Source organism: Lissotriton vulgaris, chromosome 1_1 (genome assembly GCF_964263255.1).
Source record: "Lissotriton vulgaris chromosome 1_1, aLisVul1.2, whole genome shotgun sequence".
NCBI classification, from domain to species: Eukaryota; Metazoa; Chordata; class Amphibia; order Caudata; family Salamandridae; genus Lissotriton; species Lissotriton vulgaris.
In genome coordinates, this window is record NC_141685.1 from 589,431,748 (window position 1) to 589,450,657 (window position 18,910).

At 38.9% G+C, this 18,910-nt stretch overlaps 1 protein-coding gene across 1 annotated transcript in view; it reads right to left on the reverse strand.

Annotated features, from left to right (window-relative positions):
- Positions 1–608: 608 nt before the first annotated feature.
- The window catches only part of LOC147747526 (vitellogenin-A2-like), a 58,764-nt gene continuing 40,462 nt past the window's right edge, over positions 609–18,910 (reverse strand). The window contains exons 24-34 of the mRNA XM_086954008.1: positions 18,279–18,329; positions 15,911–16,015; positions 12,812–13,024; positions 12,574–12,716; positions 10,240–10,378; positions 10,012–10,147; positions 8,958–9,144; positions 5,795–5,883; positions 3,709–3,806; positions 3,433–3,614; positions 609–875 (exon numbers count right to left, since the gene is read on the reverse strand). Coding sequence (XP_086810134.1) covers positions 3,456–3,614; positions 3,709–3,806; positions 5,795–5,883; positions 8,958–9,144; positions 10,012–10,147; positions 10,240–10,378; positions 12,574–12,716; positions 12,812–13,024; positions 15,911–16,015; positions 18,279–18,329 — 1,320 coding nt within the window. The 3' untranslated portion in view covers positions 609–875; positions 3,433–3,455. The remainder of the gene's footprint in view (positions 876–3,432; positions 3,615–3,708; positions 3,807–5,794; positions 5,884–8,957; positions 9,145–10,011; positions 10,148–10,239; positions 10,379–12,573; positions 12,717–12,811; positions 13,025–15,910; positions 16,016–18,278; positions 18,330–18,910) is intronic.

Here is an 18,910-nt window from a genome sequence, read left to right on the forward strand (position 1 = left end):
ACCAATCAAACTCTCACACATAGTCAACAGATCTGGGTTTAATCCATCACCGTTCTTTAGCCCAATCTGCCATCCCATTTCAGACATATGCAAATCAATCTGACCCTGTGCCTCATGGGAACAGTCCAGCCCGAACTGCCAAGCCATGCCTACCCTGGACCGGAAACAAGCTTCCCTTGACCGGTAAGGGCCAAATTTTGTGTGTTTTAGAACAATTTTAGAACGTTTATTTCCAGTCTCCTGATTTTTAGTTAAGCATAACTTGGATGCAGGTTACTGAATGAAGGTCCTACACAGCCAAAAAGAAACCAAACAGGGATTGTTTCATCAATGAATAATTAGTATAAGGAAAGCGTGCTTTGCATTTAACCATATATGTATTTTAAAATAGATGAAATTCTGGAAGGAAAAATAAACCATTTTAAAGCGTTCTCTTTATATTCCAATATTTTACTGAGCTTTCTTTTGGGACTGCATCAGGTGCTGCACCCCTAGCTCCAGTGCAACTGCAAAATAATTCAACCAATCTTAATTCTTTGAACAAAAAGGTAAATTTATGTTTACGCCTTAATGACTTGCTAACTGAAATGAAACAATGACGCCTGTGCTTCATTTTGAATGAAAGAAATGTTTATTTGGAAATGATATATTTATATGGAATTTATCATTTTATAGTTGGAATGGCAAATCATGGGTCGATTTAGAATTAGAATAATTTAAAATGGCACACTGGTGAAAGGTTGATGTGGAAATCTCATCCTCTGAGTGGTTGTTCTGTGGAGTGCTTTGTAGTTCTCCAAATCAGCATCATGTTGTGTCATTAAAATCTTCACTCCTTGCTCACTTTAGACTTTCAGCAGAGTTTAGAGTAGAATCTGTACAAAAAGAGTGAAAGTTATCAACATGGAACAGCCAGGGTGATGTTGAAGCCCTTACAGTGTTTATCGTACTAGGCATCAATAAATGCACACAAACAAATGCAGATACATATGTTGTTAGTGACGGAACATATATGAGTATAGGTTGTTTTTTTGCAGTAAGCTCCCAGATAATTGGCAGAATAAGTTCAGGCATTACCACAGGATGCAATGTTTACTGGATGCCATATTATCTTCCTGTGCTCCGTTCCCATTCTACAAGCTGTGAAACTAAGACCAAATTGTGTTTTCCTCACACAATTTACACTAGGTTTTACCTTGCGAAATTTGTATGGGGAAAAGTGTGGTATTACAAGACAAGTTGTCTTGTAAATATAGTATTATAAGAGAGGCTCTTTCACTTCTTTGGTTGCAGAGTTCTATTTCTATAAATTCTATTAAAAAACTGTTTTAATCTAAATCATAAGTAAACCCCACTTTATAGTCAATAAAGGCTGTATTTGAAAGATTATATTTTCCAATAGCAGAACATTTGTAGGAGTATAGAATAAATAAGACCAGAACTGTAGTTGCACTCCCACCCTCCTTTCCACTCAATTGCAGGGTAGGTTAATCACAAGCAGAAAAATATGTAAGTGTCTAGATCCATTGGCTTTGTCCAGAGGGCATCATTTTATCAATCCGTCATACAGGATATCAGCCATACCTAGGTAGTCCTCCTTCACCTGACCCATATTTGGGTCCTCATTTCAGTCAAATTACCTTAACACTCTTTGCATTGGGGAACATATGAGCTCCCTAGGATCACCTGGGCCTAACTCATATAACGTCACCAACAGGGGACTCAAGGTACATCTATGAGACAAAGCTGAAACACGTCAACAACCTTCTAGAGTCACTTGCTTCTCTGTGCTGTGGCATAATTGGTTCTCTGTCTCATGGGTGTGATCAATTACTTTATGGATGAATATCTAGTAAACAGGCATAGTGAAGGGCAGGCTAAGTGATCTAGTTCAGGGGGAAAACCCAAGGTGATGAGGAATCATAGGACCAATATTTTTTTTGCTTGCTGCAAAATACAGGTCTCAGTTTGAAATCACTAATTTTGTGTCCAGTAATTACTTTTCTGAACTGATCTATGAATCATTGGGTCTAGTTGGAACATTCAGAGTCAGAGTGGGTCGCAATTCAACCTCCCTCATTAATATTCATTCCAATTGGAGGCCATCACATTTTATAATACAGCTGTTTTCCATAAAGAAAACCGGGATGCATTTAAAAAGAAGAGTTTGACATATCTGCTTGCTATTTAGTAGATTTCCAAATTGGACTACTTAGGTTTTGTGAAGGGCTACCATGCCAATGTGGGGGGTTGGCAAAATGTAAATGTTTTCAATTTGGATTTGGTTGCAAAATATTGATACATATGATATCAAATTGGCCTTGAAGGGGAGCCCTAAACACATTTGTTCCAAAAACGAACTGGTATCCATTCGGAATCCGATGTTGCAAATGTTGAATCTGAGGAGATATGACTGTTAAAGGCTTTGTCAAAAACACAAGAGGGAGGTACAGCGAAGGGTTGGATTCTTGCTCCACCGCACACCAGAGGTCCTGTTCTTTAATATAACAGATTCGACCTCACACTGCACTTAACAATACCAGCCAGAGTTTAGAATAAAAACTTTTTTCATTTATACTCATGTGCCAGGTACTTTTTAATTTTTCACCACATCCCACCACTCACTTATAACAAATACACCCCACACACCTCACACCACACATAGTCATTACTACAAGTGCTCCCGCGTAGTCGTAGGTCGCAGCACGCCGCATCCCGATAGAGGGGTGCGAAGACCCCGATGATGAAGCATGACACCAAGGGGCCTTTTGGTGTGTGAGGGGTATTTTACAAAACACTGAGTGCTTCAACATTTGTCGATCACTCTTTTCCCTTCCCTTCCTCTGTGTTGGATTCTCTCTGTTAAAGGCTTTGTACTTCACAGGCAATATCGTCTAATAGTTTTAAAATCTGAAATTTTTTGGAACCACTTTAAGTGTCATATTTCATCTCTTTCGCAAATAGAAGATGCAGGTATTTTTATGTGGGTGTGTTTATATGTGCGTATGTGTAGTAACATTTGTGCATGGAGTGTGTATTGGGTAGAAACAACCTACTTTCTATGGCAGCACAACCCTGCTACTCCTTGACAGTCTTAATCAAAATGATTAAGAGATATGCAAACATTTAGCCTACAAGTTAAATTGTGATATTCATTCTACCATTAAACAAATCATGTTCATAATTTGACATTCTAGATACTATTTGGAAATGGAGACAAAATGAAATGTGCTAACATATCAAGTTATAATATTCAATATTGACTAGGAATACCAGGAAGCTAAATGCGGGAAAACTACTTGAGAGAGGAAAGGTTTTACTGGATACATAGGCCCCTCTGCCAATCTATATAGTAGACTTGGTTCCAATAAAATGATGGCCACTCTGCGAGAGTTATTGCATTCCTCCAATGAATCCGTTTTGTCAACTCACCCGTTCAGAACCTTTTATCACTGTTAAACAGAACATGATTCTTCTGTAATCCATGATTGGACAAAACTCCCCTCATCTTTAGCAACATATCCATCTGGCATCTGATATTCCTGTTCCCGCTCATCATCATGATGGCCACAAACTCCACATGTCTTGCCCTTCATCCACAAAGCTGGTGTGACCTTTATAATAAAGAAATAAAGAGACCTCTGATGTAAATCTATGTAATCTTGTCATAACGGCCAGCCATGCAGTGAGTGAAATGCATCAGAATACCTGGCATGTGACTCCATTGTAGTGAAGCTTCTCAATGCCAAAGTCCGGTGCGAGAAGGATCATCCCATCAGTCTCCTTTTCAATCTTCAAATGCAGTTCTGGAATCAAAAGAAGTGCACTGTGGTTGAATTTCAAACGAACAAAGAACTTCAGAATATATTGTAGAACACATGCAGCAGAGATAAAAAAATGTGCTGGAGATAGTTCCAAGAAGAGATAGAGATGTATCTGTTAATAAATTGGAGCTGTACATATAGTTTTAATTTGAAACATCTATTTAGAATGCAACAAGTCAGCAAATAAACATGCTTACTATGTAGGATGGGGCCCTTTAATTTATTTCCTAGGCATGTGCAATCTCTAGAGAACATTGTCCAAATAATTACAGGCCTGTTCTGTGCCAAATCATCACACTTTATCAACTCACAATAAAGGCTTATTAATTCCACATTAGGTCTGACTCAATCATAAAGGGAAAATACATTTGTACTTGTGTCTCAGAATAATGACTACAGAAATATTGAAATGTACAAATATTGTGTTAAGAAATTGACAACCAGAATATTGTGGAAGCAGGTATATAACGGTAAGTGTAGAGTTACTTTTCTTAACTTTATGCCTCAGTATCATTGGGATATATATATATATATATATATATATATATATATATATATATATATATATATATATATATATATATATATATATATATATATATATATATATATATATATATATGTGTGTGTGTGTGCATGTGTGTGTGTATTTTTGTGGTATTACCTTTGGAGTTAAGTATAGTAAATCTATGCAAGCCTATGCCTACTTACCTTCCATATATTCTAAAAGTTAATATGCTGGTCTCCATATTTGTGCATGTCAGCTTTCAAAACGTAATATTGTGGTACCATAACCACTTGTATATTTGATTTCCCTCCTGGTGATAAGTTATCTGCTTTAAATCAACCAGTGTTGCCACAAAAAGTCAGCATTCAAAATCTTTAAAGTGCGATAATTAACTTCAAGTGATCAATTCAAGTTAAGATTTTTCAATGCTTGTAGAAAAGACTGAAATTAATACATTTCAGACATGTAACTATTGATTTAGCTACTTGTCAGATAAATATAGTTACTTTGGGTAACTTGGGAGTTGTGTGTAATTTTTGTGATTTATGAAAGCACAAAGTGCGATGATCATTTTGAAATTGGCTTCCCACCCTGGGAATATACATAACACTACTCCTGTCACTGGTATGAGAAAATACCTTTTCGGCATAAGAGAACAAAAGGAACACTCCATTTTTAAATGTAAGCATAAAGGGTAGAACACAGGGCTTACACAAAGGGGAAAAATCAACCTTCCAGAGAAAAATTTCACAAATGCTCATGTTTACTCATGCACATGTTATGGGTGTTGAAAACTCAAATGAGTACAATTTTGGGAGTAGTGGTGCTCTTGGAATAGTGCGAATGGCATGGATTCCTAGGATTTTGGATTATAATGGTTAAGCAACACAAAAAGTCAAAAATCTGCTTCAAACGTAGGAGTAGATTCCTGGCTTTTTAAAGGTGGTCTTAGTGCATCGATTCACAAGAAATACAGGCATGTACTTCATTTCCTCATTGTAGGACCAACAACCAATCTAATCTGCACCACAAATGTTACACTTTTAATGAGTGTTACAGAACTAGAGTGACATTTTTGACCACTTTATACAATTTGAAAGCATAGAGAGAATTGGTAACCAGCAAGAGAAGACAATAGATTCAAATAAAAGGACAGGGGGAGCAGGGGAGTGCAGGAGAAGGCCCAGAGAAGAGTCTGAATTCATTTACACATAGAAAGACAATGAAAAACTACAGGACTCTTAAATAATCTTAACTGAGCATTATTCCCTGATGCTGATATTGATGATACCGCAGCATCACCTGCTAGCTTCATCTCATGATAGAAGCAAATGAGGCATACTAACTTATCAGCTGTAACCTGGTAGACCCCTGCCACTGACCCTAAAATGGGTCCTCATTTCATTTGTGATGAAAGTGATTGTTTGATTATTGAGGCATCCAATACAACTCTGTCACCTACCAGAATGTGATTCATATGGCAGCCTGTTGACTTCAATGCCATTTATCGTCAGCTTCAGGGAGTCAGCAGATGGATACATGTCAATATCGCTGCAAAAGAAGAACAGATTATATGTCAGTCTGTAATATATTTTACTACCAATGCTTTGTTATGGTAAGTATGAGGCCCAGCACTTATGACACTTTCCTCTGTTTGTTTGATAGGTTTTCACTTTGGAATAAAAGAAGGCCCTTCCTGTAAAGCCAAAAATGTGTCACTGCATAAACACTTAGATGGTCAGGAGGTGGCATTCAAAGATTTCCCTGACACATACTTCAGGCAAATCAAGAAATCCCTTCTGCATGGTGCACGTTCCTAAGAACGAACACTGCACCATCTGATTTGACAATCGAGAGTCGTAATTCTAATTTTCCACCCAAAAAATTGGCTTTACCCACCACCCCTACCACATGCCTGTTCTCTGGCTCATGGTAGTCAGCAGATTGGGTCAGCATGATGGGCCACCTCCCATCTTTTAGCTTGTATATCTATTATTATCTCATTTCCCTTAATTTGACATCAGTTGCATTTTGGGATAGGACTGGTCAATTAGCAAGTGTCCGTGTTTTACTATGATTTTAATTACTGAACAAATCCATGCTGCTTGTTACATATGCTACATCCCCCAGTTAAATAATATGTTGTCGCATGATTTGTTTTTAAATGGCCAAATTCAGAATAGGGATGTTTCTATTACAAAATTGCTCACTGGCAACATTACTGGCAAATAGCCATTTATCTGGTATCTGGGGAAAACAATTAGCAGACTGGACAACTTCTCTTGGAGTCTATGCCTGAAACCAAGTTGTTGGAAATATGCCAACAAAAAACATCCTGCTAGTAAAAAGTAATATAGGCATTGAACCAAGCCCCTTCACTCTATGTTCCACAAAACAAATAATACTGGATATGAACGTTGTTCAAAGTAGTTTTTTGATAGATGAAAGTTGTGTTTTAAATGGCAAATGGACATAACAATACAAAATCTGAAAATATTCCCAGTAGAGACAAGCTGATCAAATGTTGTCTGGTGTTGCATCACTACTCGCGTAATAACCCAATACAGAGCACTCAGGTTACAGAAAGCTCAGGTGAGAGGCAAAGGGCATTTTTGGAATGAATTGTTTGAATGAATGTACACAGAGCAACTAATACAATGACTACCTGTACCCACCTTTGTGGAAGTAAATGCGTTAGAACATGTCCAATTATTAATTGTCATTAGGTAAACCTTCTGTCCTTCCCTCTCCCTATATGACCATCATTTTAATTAAATCTGAATATTGTTACCCAAGGAAACACAGACTTCCTATACTATTAGGATCTCTTGCAGTGAACAGAGCAATATTAACTGATATTGTCAAGTCCTTTGATGGGACTAGTTTTAAAAAACAGAATTCAGCTTAGTATCAATGTCTGCTTTTCCCAAAGTGGTTAATGATGGCATTTGATAACCATGCCCCTTTGACTTCTAAATGAGTTTCTGCTCTATAGTACTCTAATGATTTAGCACAGGTCAAATTCAAACTCAGCTGGCTACAATGCAAATGGGGGTATCATTCAATGATCATGTTAAAGGTTACAGAAGAGTTAAGAAAAGGGCTAGCTGCATACAAAATGCATATTTTTTGGGGGTCAGACAAAATGACTTTTTTCTTTGTAATCAGTGTCTCTGCAAATAAGCAGAAATACATATTTGTGATTCTCAGGAGCTCTCTGACACTTCAACAATAACATCTTGCTTGATTCCATCACAAGTGTTCGGCAAGAAACTCACCTCATATTTATGTAAAACTTTTTCAACTTCGGCCTAGATAGTTACAAAGGTTTTTTCCCTGCCTCCCCAACCTAAAATTCAGTTCTGAAACGTATCTTCTTCAGTCCAGTTAACTAGGAAAGACGTACTCTCTATGATTGCCAAAGTAAACTCAGCCAACCCATTGGAACCTTGTCCAACAATTATCCAGCACTAAATCTGACCCTTTGGTTGTTTATTTTATTTCTCCACTTGAACAAGGATTAGTTCCTAGCACCCTTAAAAAAGAAACTGTTGTTACAGAGTTAAAAAAAAGACAGTGACTCATAAGACATAAAGAGAATCATCCGATTACACTCTTACCAATTATTCCCCAAACCACTAAAAATGTGTGGGAAGTATTCTATGTACTCATTTACAAGAGACAACATTTTTAGATGATTCACAAGCTGTCTTTCACACACCACATAATACTAAATCTGTTCTGTTATCTATTTTAATTGACCTACAAATGAGCTTGGATCAGAGACATGCCAATGCCTCAATCTTCCTCGACCTATCCGTAGCATTTGATATGGTTCATCATGTTATCCTACTCAATCATATCCTCAGAGATGGCTTGGAGGGGAGTGAGCTTAATTGGTTACAGTTTTTTCTTTGTAGGCAATAGCAAACAGTATGGTTGGCACAGGGTACCACAGAGATCAACTGGATTCTTTCTAGACAAATGATCCACTGTAAGATACTCTGCATCATTTTTTAATCCTTTTATAGCTATTGTCATATTTTTGTAGCTCAGCGAGATGCAAGATATTGCCCTGACCACAAGCAAAACTCCTCCTCAGATAACAGGCAGAGTGTTCCTAAACTGTTTAAAACTAGAACTGGAGTGCACAGTTTTTCTTTATGTCCTTCAAGGCTTTTGAATCATGTGTCCCTCAGTCTAATCTGCACATTTCCCCAGACTGACACCTATGCGACTTTACTTGCACTAGCTATCTTGCTTAGGAAATTGATGAAGAAATGTGCCATGTGGTGCCTAATGAAGTAAACACATTCATTTCAGTACTAGGTTAAAAGCATAATCTTAGTCCGCAGAGGCCATCAAATTGTGTAAAGAAGATACTGATGTTTGAATAGCTCAAACATAATAATCTATGTAAACTTCCATATAGCATACTACTTAATTCAACCATTGAATCAAACACCTCTGGAAACCAATAAAGCATAAAAATCATTAGACAACTATGTCATAGAATAAAACACACAAGGAACACATTTCTACTGGTTTTGAGAGATTAACATCTAAAGGTAACACCACGGATAGACACTTTTGAACATTCAGCTTGTTAGACTGAAAATACTCACTAGCTGCCAAGTTTGACATTGATGGCCTTTTGTTCAGAAGACTCTTTCACTTTCTTCACCATCACCAGGAAGTTCAGATCAGGACTACAGTCTTGCACCAGGACATGGTAGCAGCTTCTTGGCATCGAGTAGTTAAAAGCGACATCATTAAAGGTGGTGATTGTGTCTTTGGAAACTGTGCAGCGACCTAAGAAATTATAAACAAGAACTCAAATATTTATGTTTGTACACCTTACAGTGAGAAAAACAGAAACTCTACTAACAGGATATTGGTTATCAACAATGTACTGGTCACTGGAAGAGACAGGACACTTTTTTAAAGGTTGATGTTGCTGCATTGGCCCCTTTCTCAAATGGAGCTCATCAAATGCATATTTGTTAGTGATGAGGAAATGCTAGGAATGGAAATTAGCCTTTGTTATATTACTGCCTCTGCCCTTATGAAGCCTGAGATCAAAGCTACCAAAAGGAAAGCCGAGGGTAGCTGCTGCTACTACTAACTGGCATCTGTGTTTAAATATTTTGCCCTATCATCAACACCAAGTGCCTAATTGTAAAAACCTGATTTTATTTATGTTCACATCGGGTAAATGAGTGCACATTTTCTTCGTCGTGCATACTCCTTTATTTTGCAATGGCAAAGTCATGGTTGCATGGATTGCAACATGCCTCGTTAAAATTCTATATGTATTCCCAATTTCAATTCTCATGCCTTGCCGATGGTATGAATATATATTATTAGAGTGCTTGTTATTTGAGCGTTTAAAAGTTTAGACACGTATATTACATTGAAAGTATGATGTAGTACCAGTTTTTATTGGGACTTGTGCTCAGGGATTTTATAATATTCCGCAAACTATTTATTGTAATTAGGAGGACAAGTATATATTCTAATTTTTGCAATTTTATATTTTAGGTTTTTTTTACACAAATGTGTGGCATGTTCTGATATTAATCAAATTCCACACAAACAGCATGTGTGGCCTTAAAAGAAAATTTAATTGACATTCGAGAGCAAAGGAGTAGTTAGATATAAGTGTTCCCAGGTGTTTACCTCTTAGGTTGTCCAGCAGGTTCTCAGGGGCTTCAGTAAAAATATTCCAGCTGGGGGACTGAAGGGATGAAATCTGTGTAGGGTGAGCAGCAGGGATCGCAAATGGAAGCTGAATGGATCTGTAATAAAGTGTGAGCTGCAAAGTAATCAGAAAAAGGCATTACATATTTATGGATCCACCCTTTACATAGTTAGAAATGTGTCACTGTCAGTAGCTGTAATATTTACCTTTGGAACCTGCATAACTGCATCAATGGATCTTGGAGAGCTTAGTGAGAGGACCACTGTTGCTTTCTTAGAGGGATTTTTCTGCATCTTTTCAGATAACCCAGCCATGAGTGCAGCTCCTGGGACAAACTGTGCAGCCCTGCATAATTGAAACAATAGTAATATCTGATGCTAATGTATTCATTTAGATTAAGTATAACATTAGGTGGTAATGTTTCCATAAATATAGTGATCTGCATTGTAGCATTTTTTAAGTAGCTAATTATGATCCTTAATGGGTAAGTTTAGCTTGTTTAGGAATGTAAAAATAGTTGATCTATTTGTAGGGATTCATTTACGATCAGTTGAGATTTTGCAGACTGTATATTTCAACTTGGAGTCTTTCCTTCAATCATTCAAGTGCATGTTCTGTCCTATTATAGGCATTGGCAATCACTTCATCAGTATGTTGTAATCAAAAAGAGAGAGGAGAACTAGAGAGGCTAGTCTATTCCCTCAGTTTATATGTTAGCAATCAATGAGAACTAGCTCTGGTTTAAATTGTTTGTATGTCTGCGGGTGGAGGAAACCCATTAGGTTTTATGAAGGCCCTGCCCCACCAACCTAGTTGGTGGCATGCTTCATAATCGGGCCCCACCCGAGGTACCGAATGTACCTCAGGTGTGCTTCGATGCCAGAATTTCTGCAGAGCTGGTTTTTTGGTTTGTGAGGGTGCTGTGAGTGTGCTCTGAGTGAGGTTTAAAATACTGTCCTGGGTGTCCCAAAGACTGTTTTAATGGTGGGCCCCAGGCAGTCAATAAAAACAAAGGCTTTCGAACGTGAGCGGTAGGCTTATGGCCTCCGACATCCTGTGCGGTCAAGTAGTTTCAGCCAGGCCTTATCTTCAACTGGCTTTCGTCATGACCTTATATGTGCACGGTGTAACAAGGGCTTGTATGCGTTTGTCAGTGCCCTGTGTGTAAAGCACATGCTACGGTGCTTATATGTGCAAGAGGTGTTTCCTCTCGAGTTGTACACCTGATTTTAGCGAACAACTCAGCATGGAGCTCAGCCAGGGGCCAGGACCATGTGCACCTGCGTCATGTCGCTGGGCTCGCAATGAACCTGTTGTCCAGGCAGAGGCTCCTCACGGAGTTGCCATTGATTGCTAACAATCACTTCATCAGCCCTTCGGCATTGATTACGTCAGTGCCATCACTGGTGAGTTAGATCATTCCAGGGGATTCCTTTAGAGTGTAGAGTTAGATCATTCTCGGGCATTACTTTAGAGTTTAGAGTGTTAGCTGCCAACCCACCAGGTCAGCAGAGGCTCTGTCCTCCACACGCCTAGCAGAGGACACCCTAGCAGATGCAGCAATCATGACCTGCCAGACAGGGATTTCTGGGATCTGAGTGAAGGCGCTGCTGAGGAGGCTTCATCAAAGGCACTGAATACCTGACGAGTGAGCACCATGTTTGATATGGCTGCTGCAAGAACAAACTTCTGAAGTGGAAGTTTGTTCCAAAACAACAAAATAATGCCTCACAACTGTAGTGTGTGGGCCACTATGCAATTTTCAATAAGAGTGACAGTCGCACCACCCTAAATACCATGGAGCAACTTCCCACTATGGGCCTGTTGTCCCATGGAAACCTTGCAGCCTCCCATTTCTGCAGGGCACAGGAACTTCAAGTATTGGGTAGAGATGCATCTATTGGTTGATGGAGGCTGCAGCATGCCGGCAGACTCTAAATGCCGCCTTAATGTTTGTAACTGTTTCATTTCTTTGTGCCTCTCTCCCATTAGAAGAAGTACCCAATCCTGGCTGCAAACCTGTTATTGAAAAATTGAAAAACATTGTAGCATTTGTTCATTCCTAGCACCGCATGAGACAAACACATATTTATTGAACTTGTGAAAATATTTTAAGTATGTTATGCAACTAAATTAAAATATGCTAAAATGTTGGATTGATTAGAAGTTAAGGATTTTAGTATAGGCCTATAAATGCATGCTGAGAGAATTGAATGTTTTTTTTTAATGTTACAAAGCATGCATTCTTTTGAATATTGGGATAGAAATGTAGTGACTTGTCAGCGGATGATGTAAGATGTCTATTCTGCAGTATTGCAATATAAAACATTTTGAATACCCATTTTTATTTTCCGTACTCCGAAGACCTACCAACCTGCTTAACACTATTTAAACTACAGATTGAATTGAGATCTTCTATAGTGCTAATGTGTAAGTCACAAGGGGAAATCACTTGTTGGTGCCTACTTCAGAATATAGAATTTCTTGCTTTTCCTGAACATATACAATTAGTAAATTCTTACGTAATGTAGAAATATTACCATTTTCCAGCCGATTTCAGTTTTGATGGAATTTTGGGCCACTCCACCTTCAGCCTCAAGCCCGGTTGGCTGCCAAAGTGACCAGTTTGAGCCTTTGCAGCAATTTTGTAGTCCTTGCAATTCTGACCCCATTTCAGGTAGGCCTAATCATAATGTAAGAAATTACATATATTAATTTGATGTATTATATACAGAAGAGATGTTACTATCCCTGTTTTATCTGCTCCCCTGGCCTCACCTGTGCTTCATGAGAGTTGACAACAACCGCATTTGCACAAGCGCGCCATCTACTGGAGGCGGCGATTTCCACAGCATAGGCCTGGATCTGGGGCTTGGAGGCGTGGTAGTCTGCGTATACGATCACCTGGTATCCTTGTTTCTTGTTGTCATTTCTCACCGCTTGAGCAGTAACAGCGAGCACTGGGGGCTTGTTGTCTCCCATAAAAGCAGGCTAGAGGCATGTGACAAAAGTGGAAAACAGCTATTACAATGGAGACCTGAAAACTCTGCACCAGTTCTATTGTCAGGAGGGATGCAAAGGCACTTAGTAAAGTAGATGTTTGTTCAGATAACACCTATGCACAATTAAACATGGGGCACTCTGCTCAGAGGATAACCTTGCTATATATTGAGAAAAAAGGGGCATTTGCAAATATTTTTGGTTTCCACAGATTGGAATTGCAATAAATTGCTCTGCCAGCTTGTGTATTATCCAACTGGTTGTACTTATGCTGTATAGCAGAGCCCCGAGAACCCATAATGCCTTGACTTCCACAGTCCATCATAGGAAACATTTTCTGTGCTTTCCAAATTGCAATTGCACAGTCTTTAGAAACTTCACCACCATCTGTGGGACTCTGAAAAGATCTCGCTTCTAAGCCTCTGCCTCTAGTAATTGCAAGCTTTCTCGACCTAGAGACAATCAAGAAGCATGAAGCCTGATGCACTTGTTGTTAGTGAATAATTCATAAACTGTGGGGCATATTAGCAAGAACCTCTATAAAATTATCGCTGTTTTAGCGGCAGTTTCCTGCCGCTAAAACAGCGATAATGGGCTTGCTAATAAGCGTTAAAGAATTCCAATAACCTGGACTTCTATTGGAATTCTATAACGCATATTAGCAAGCCCATTATCGGCATTTTAGCAGCAATTTCCTGCCGCTAAAACAGCGACAATTTTAACGAAGTTCGTGCTACTATGCCCCATAGTCTCTTGTAGGGGACACTGACGTTTCATCTAGTTTATTCTAATTTAATAAAGAGAACAGTTGCACTTTCTCTGCTTTGCTGAATAAAACACATGGTAGCCCGTTTATCATTGAAAAAAAAGCTTTTTTTTCCAAATGATCTTCATTAACATTTCATACGACACACTTTGCATCAGCGATAATCAGCAGATTTACCTTTTGACACCAGTGGCTGTTTATCATGGAAACAAGCATACCATCTCTAGTTTATTTTAGGCAACATAAAGACTTCTTCTCCTGAGTCGCAGAAGGAATTATTGCTTGGATTTCTCAAATATTTCATATAGAACATGAAGATATCTTCTACATCAGTGCAGAAAGACTCCTCCCTGAGTTTGTTGTAGACAACACTATGCATTGTCAAGATGGTTTACAGGAAAAAAAGAAAGTGATAAGTGCCTTACTTGAATGTATCACTTGTAATGAACTCGGCCTCGTAATAATCAATAGTTTTCTTCTCAACGTGCTACACCAGACATAGCGGAAGCTAAGAGACACACCCTAAGTGCAATGGGTAAACCCAGGCATAAGTTCCCCATCAACTGTGTTATTGGACTGACGTTACACATAGCTTGTAACATGTTTAGGGGTGCCTGTATCCCCAACTGTATGGGACCTTGCATTGTAGCTCAGAGTGGCCTATATCTACTAGAGCAGGACCCCAGGGGGATTTGCATATGACTGGTCTCTGTCTAGACTTGCATAGCAGCTAGAGAAATAAGCAATGGCTGAAATTAATTCAAGCATTCCACTCATGATGATATTTTGTTTGTCACTTATGAACCACTTATGCATGCTTTGGAATATGTACAGAACATGAATGCATTATCTAGGGCTATGGGCAGACAGCTAATCCAGTGTCCATCTGACGCACAGAAGACTACCACATCATGTAGACTGTGCAAAGAACACTAATATTGCAACATCAGGACTGCACAAAGGCCACCAGAACTGAATCGTCACATGTAAAAGGAGCAATTACAATGCATTATCTTTTTTCCTTATGTACAGTACGGGGTTCTGTGGTTTGTTATTAAGAAAGATCAAATCTATCAATTTATTTGCTGTACATAACACTAATTCCTAGTTTTCTTTTTTATTTAGTTTTTACATTGTTTTCTATAGCATCTACTACACAGGCTATTGGAGCACTGCATAGGAGAGACCTATATAAAGTGTAATTATATATATATATATATATATATATATATATATATATATATATATATATATATATATATATATATATATATATATATATATATATATATATATATATATATATATATATATATATAAATAATAATGCATGGCATTGAAAAGGCAATTACAAATCATAGATATATTACAGACAAGTGTCCAGCATTAATGTCTTTTCAGAATAATGAGGTATTGCATTTTGTAAATCCCGTAAAATCTTAAAATGGTAACACCCTAGTTAAATGGAGGCTGGCAGTTTACAGATTCATAAACATGCAAAGTAAACAGCAAGGTGTGTAATAGGTAAGATGTACCAGACCGCAAATGCTGATCAGAAGCAAGTCCAAATATATTTTTCAAAGCAAAAGGAAATAACATAAGATCATGTGTACATGGCTGACATTAGACAAAGGTAACCAATCAACAGATCGGTTTTCATGTAACATAAATCAGTTTCACCAAGGCAGGAAGCAATCCAAATTCGTGAAAGCACATTTTTGTGGAACCTTTTGAGCTTATACTTTAAAATAAATTGAGAGTATGCACTTTTCAGTGGTAGAGTGGTACAGAATTCCCTAATGTTATGGTCACAGCAGATAAATCGAGTTTCAAGGCAGTATGTTGTGGATATTTGTAATCATAAAACGTGTTTGCTTCTAGAAATGTGGGCATTGCCTTGAAATACAGCGTTTTTGTAATAGTTTGGATGGCACCCAAAGTCCTGTTTTCGTGATCCACCCCTCCCCCAAGGTGGCCAGCTTTCCATCTCCACTTCCCCAGTGTTGGTTTAACATAAATTGATAATTTGCAGAATCTGAAAAGGAGCCCTCCCAAGATGTCCGACATGGGGGGAATAATGTAATACTGATCTACTTTTATGCAGCACCTACCCTCTGAGATCTTATGGCATTGGAGGCGCTGCTACTGCTGCTGCTTGAAGAGCTGGAGCTGGACTGGGAAGAGGCTCTGTGTCCTGAGGATCTCTTCTTAGGATTCTGGATTAATGCAAAATAGTTTATAAAAATGCACAATTTAAATGCAGTTTACATAAATGATAGATATGGCAATAACTTTAAAAAAAAAACCTTGTTAAATATATTTGCAGGCCTGACTGCTCCTTAGAGATCTCAGGACTAACTAACCCTCACGAGTGAGCTCGATGGTCATGTATTGTTGTGTTTCTATCAAACATTATTTTACTGATCTTTCTGTCCTGCTGCTAAAGATATCTTGGATTGAGTTATGGCAGCAATGGATGTGTTCGAAGGTCTTACTTCCACATACAAGCAGCAGCTGGAGCATGAATATTGCTATTGTATGAACTGAGCTAAGCAAAGTAAAGGAAATACATGTGCCTTCAAGATTTAAACATTCTTTAATTTCTATCTACAAAGTTATCGCTGAACCATATCAAAACACTGTGACCTGTAAAAGGTACTTAGGGACTCATTTATGAAAATTGACGCATCGCTGTGTGAAAACAGCGATGCGTCACTTTTCACTGCGCCCTCCTTGCGACACCAGTGATGCATTATATTTACAGTATGACGCATCATGGCGCAAGGAGTTACAGATACGTCAGTATTTCTGACGTTTCTGTATGGCGCAAAAGTGACGCATTGCTGGAGTGTGTCACAAAAGTGAGGCAACTCCAGCAATGTGTCCTTTCACATGGGGCAAGCCCCATGTAAAAAGGCCTGCGTCAGTCTTACGCCTGCTGTGAGGCAGGCATAAGAAATTGATGCATTTGTGTCCTAGAAGTGGCGCAGTAAAATCTTATAGATTTCACTACATCACTTTCATGACCCTTTCTTGCGTCAGAATGCCCCCCCTGCATACATTATACCTGGCGTAGGTATAATGTAGCGCAGGGGTTTACAAAGTGATGCATATACCTAGATGCGTCACTTTGTAAATATGGTGCAACAAGGCACATTTTTTTACGTTGCTGGTGCGTCACAAAAAGTGACGCAGAGGCGGCATAGTAGTGACGCACGGCCTCATAAATGAGGCCCTTAATATTTTAACAAGTGTATCTTAATGTTGTGACTGGTGCCACTTATTGCTCTGTAACAACAAGGAGAGAGGTAGGGAGAATCAGAGACACTCTCTTGAACCCCAGTTAAGTATCAAACAACAAAAGAAGAGAGGTCTGGTCAAGCACAAAGCTACCAGAAATATGGAGCAAAGAGATAAGAGGGTAATTTTGATCACAGTCACTCTATTTGAGTAGGAAAGCCCTCACACACCGACCTGGTCAGTGTCATGCTTCATCATCGGGCCCCACCGAAGAGACCGAGTGTCTCTTCGGTGTGCTGCGACGCCAGAAAGACTGCGGAGCTGGTCGTGTGGGGAGGGCGTGTTGTGGAAATTGTAAAATTAAAAGTGACTAACAGGGTATAAAAAATTTTTTTTAATGAGTGATCCCTAAGACACGTGTAAGTGGTATATGTGTCTGAATTTAAGGGCCAAGGTTGTTAGGATTTTGATTAAATTCAGCTAAATACCACGAGTTTAAAATTAATCAGTCAACATGTTTCTGCCTTACTTGTGGTATATATTCACCATGGCATTCTTCAGGACTATACCCCGGCGGTATGGACACTCTAATAGTCCACCCTGACCTGGGGACGTGAAAGTGAAAAAGGAAAAGTGAAAAAAGTGCTTAAAAATTAGAAGAGCAATTGCTCATTCCAAAAAAGCCCCAATTTCAGGAGTGTCTCAGCACTTTTAAAACAGGGCGCTACTAGCACCATGGGTCTCGGGAGGAGGGTTGGAGCGCGCTTGGCACATCGCCCTCAGCGCTCACAATCCGCTTGTCAACCTGCAAGATTCCTCTGAACCGGACCCCACACGACCAGCTCTGCAGTCTTTCTGGCGTCGCAGCACACCGAAGAGACACTCGGTCTCTTCGGTGGGGCCCGATGATGAAGCATGACACTGACCAGGTCGGTGTGTGAGGGCTTTCCTACTCAAATAGAGTGACTGTGATCAAAATTACCCTCTTATCTCTTTGCTCCATATTTCTGGTAGCTTTGTGCTTGACCAGACCTCTCTTCTTTTGTTGTTTGCCACTTATTGCTCAACATAGAGAAATGGCTTAGTTCCCCACATGAAAACTCCACATTCTGTTTTTTTATGACATATACAACGTGGTGCTAACATTACAGAAATCGTATTGCTCCTTACACATAATTCAAGTAAATTAACATAATGTATCACAAATATTAACTTCAGATTATTTTAAATACCACTTACAGAGCTTTTGTATGCTGGGGTGAAACGTAGGTCATAAATATCAGGGTTCGTCTGCAGGAGAAACAAGGAGAACAGATTTGTTTGGTGGTCCTTTAAATAAACATGCAATTGATACTGCACAAACACGTGATTATCATGCCTTACTCAAAATATTCAACATTAGCTGCATCATTTACAAGACTGTTAATATCAACAACCTTCCATACATTTGCAACCAAGAAGAGAACCTCTAACAAAACACAAACAACATGCAGGAAAACCGTCTCCAGGCTGCCAATGTGGAACAGCAAGAAGAAAAAGAAGGGATGACACACCGAGACAAACTCTGCGTCAAAATATTGGATTAACACCCCAATTCAAATCCAGCAGGTCAGATCACTGCTCCAGTTCTGGAAGGAGCTGAAGAACCCTTCGAGAAGGGCTCCATCACTTCACTGACCCTACTGCCATTTAATGTAAGCTTGATCTTTCTAAACCTATTCACTTTGTCCCCATCACCAACCTCCCCATCCTAAAAAGTTGTATTTCTTCTCACCTACATACATTGTCTCCTGTACAGCAATTCATTGCATTGTACCTAGATTCACACTTTATAAAACATGTTGAAAGTTCAATATTTTAAAATTTAAAGA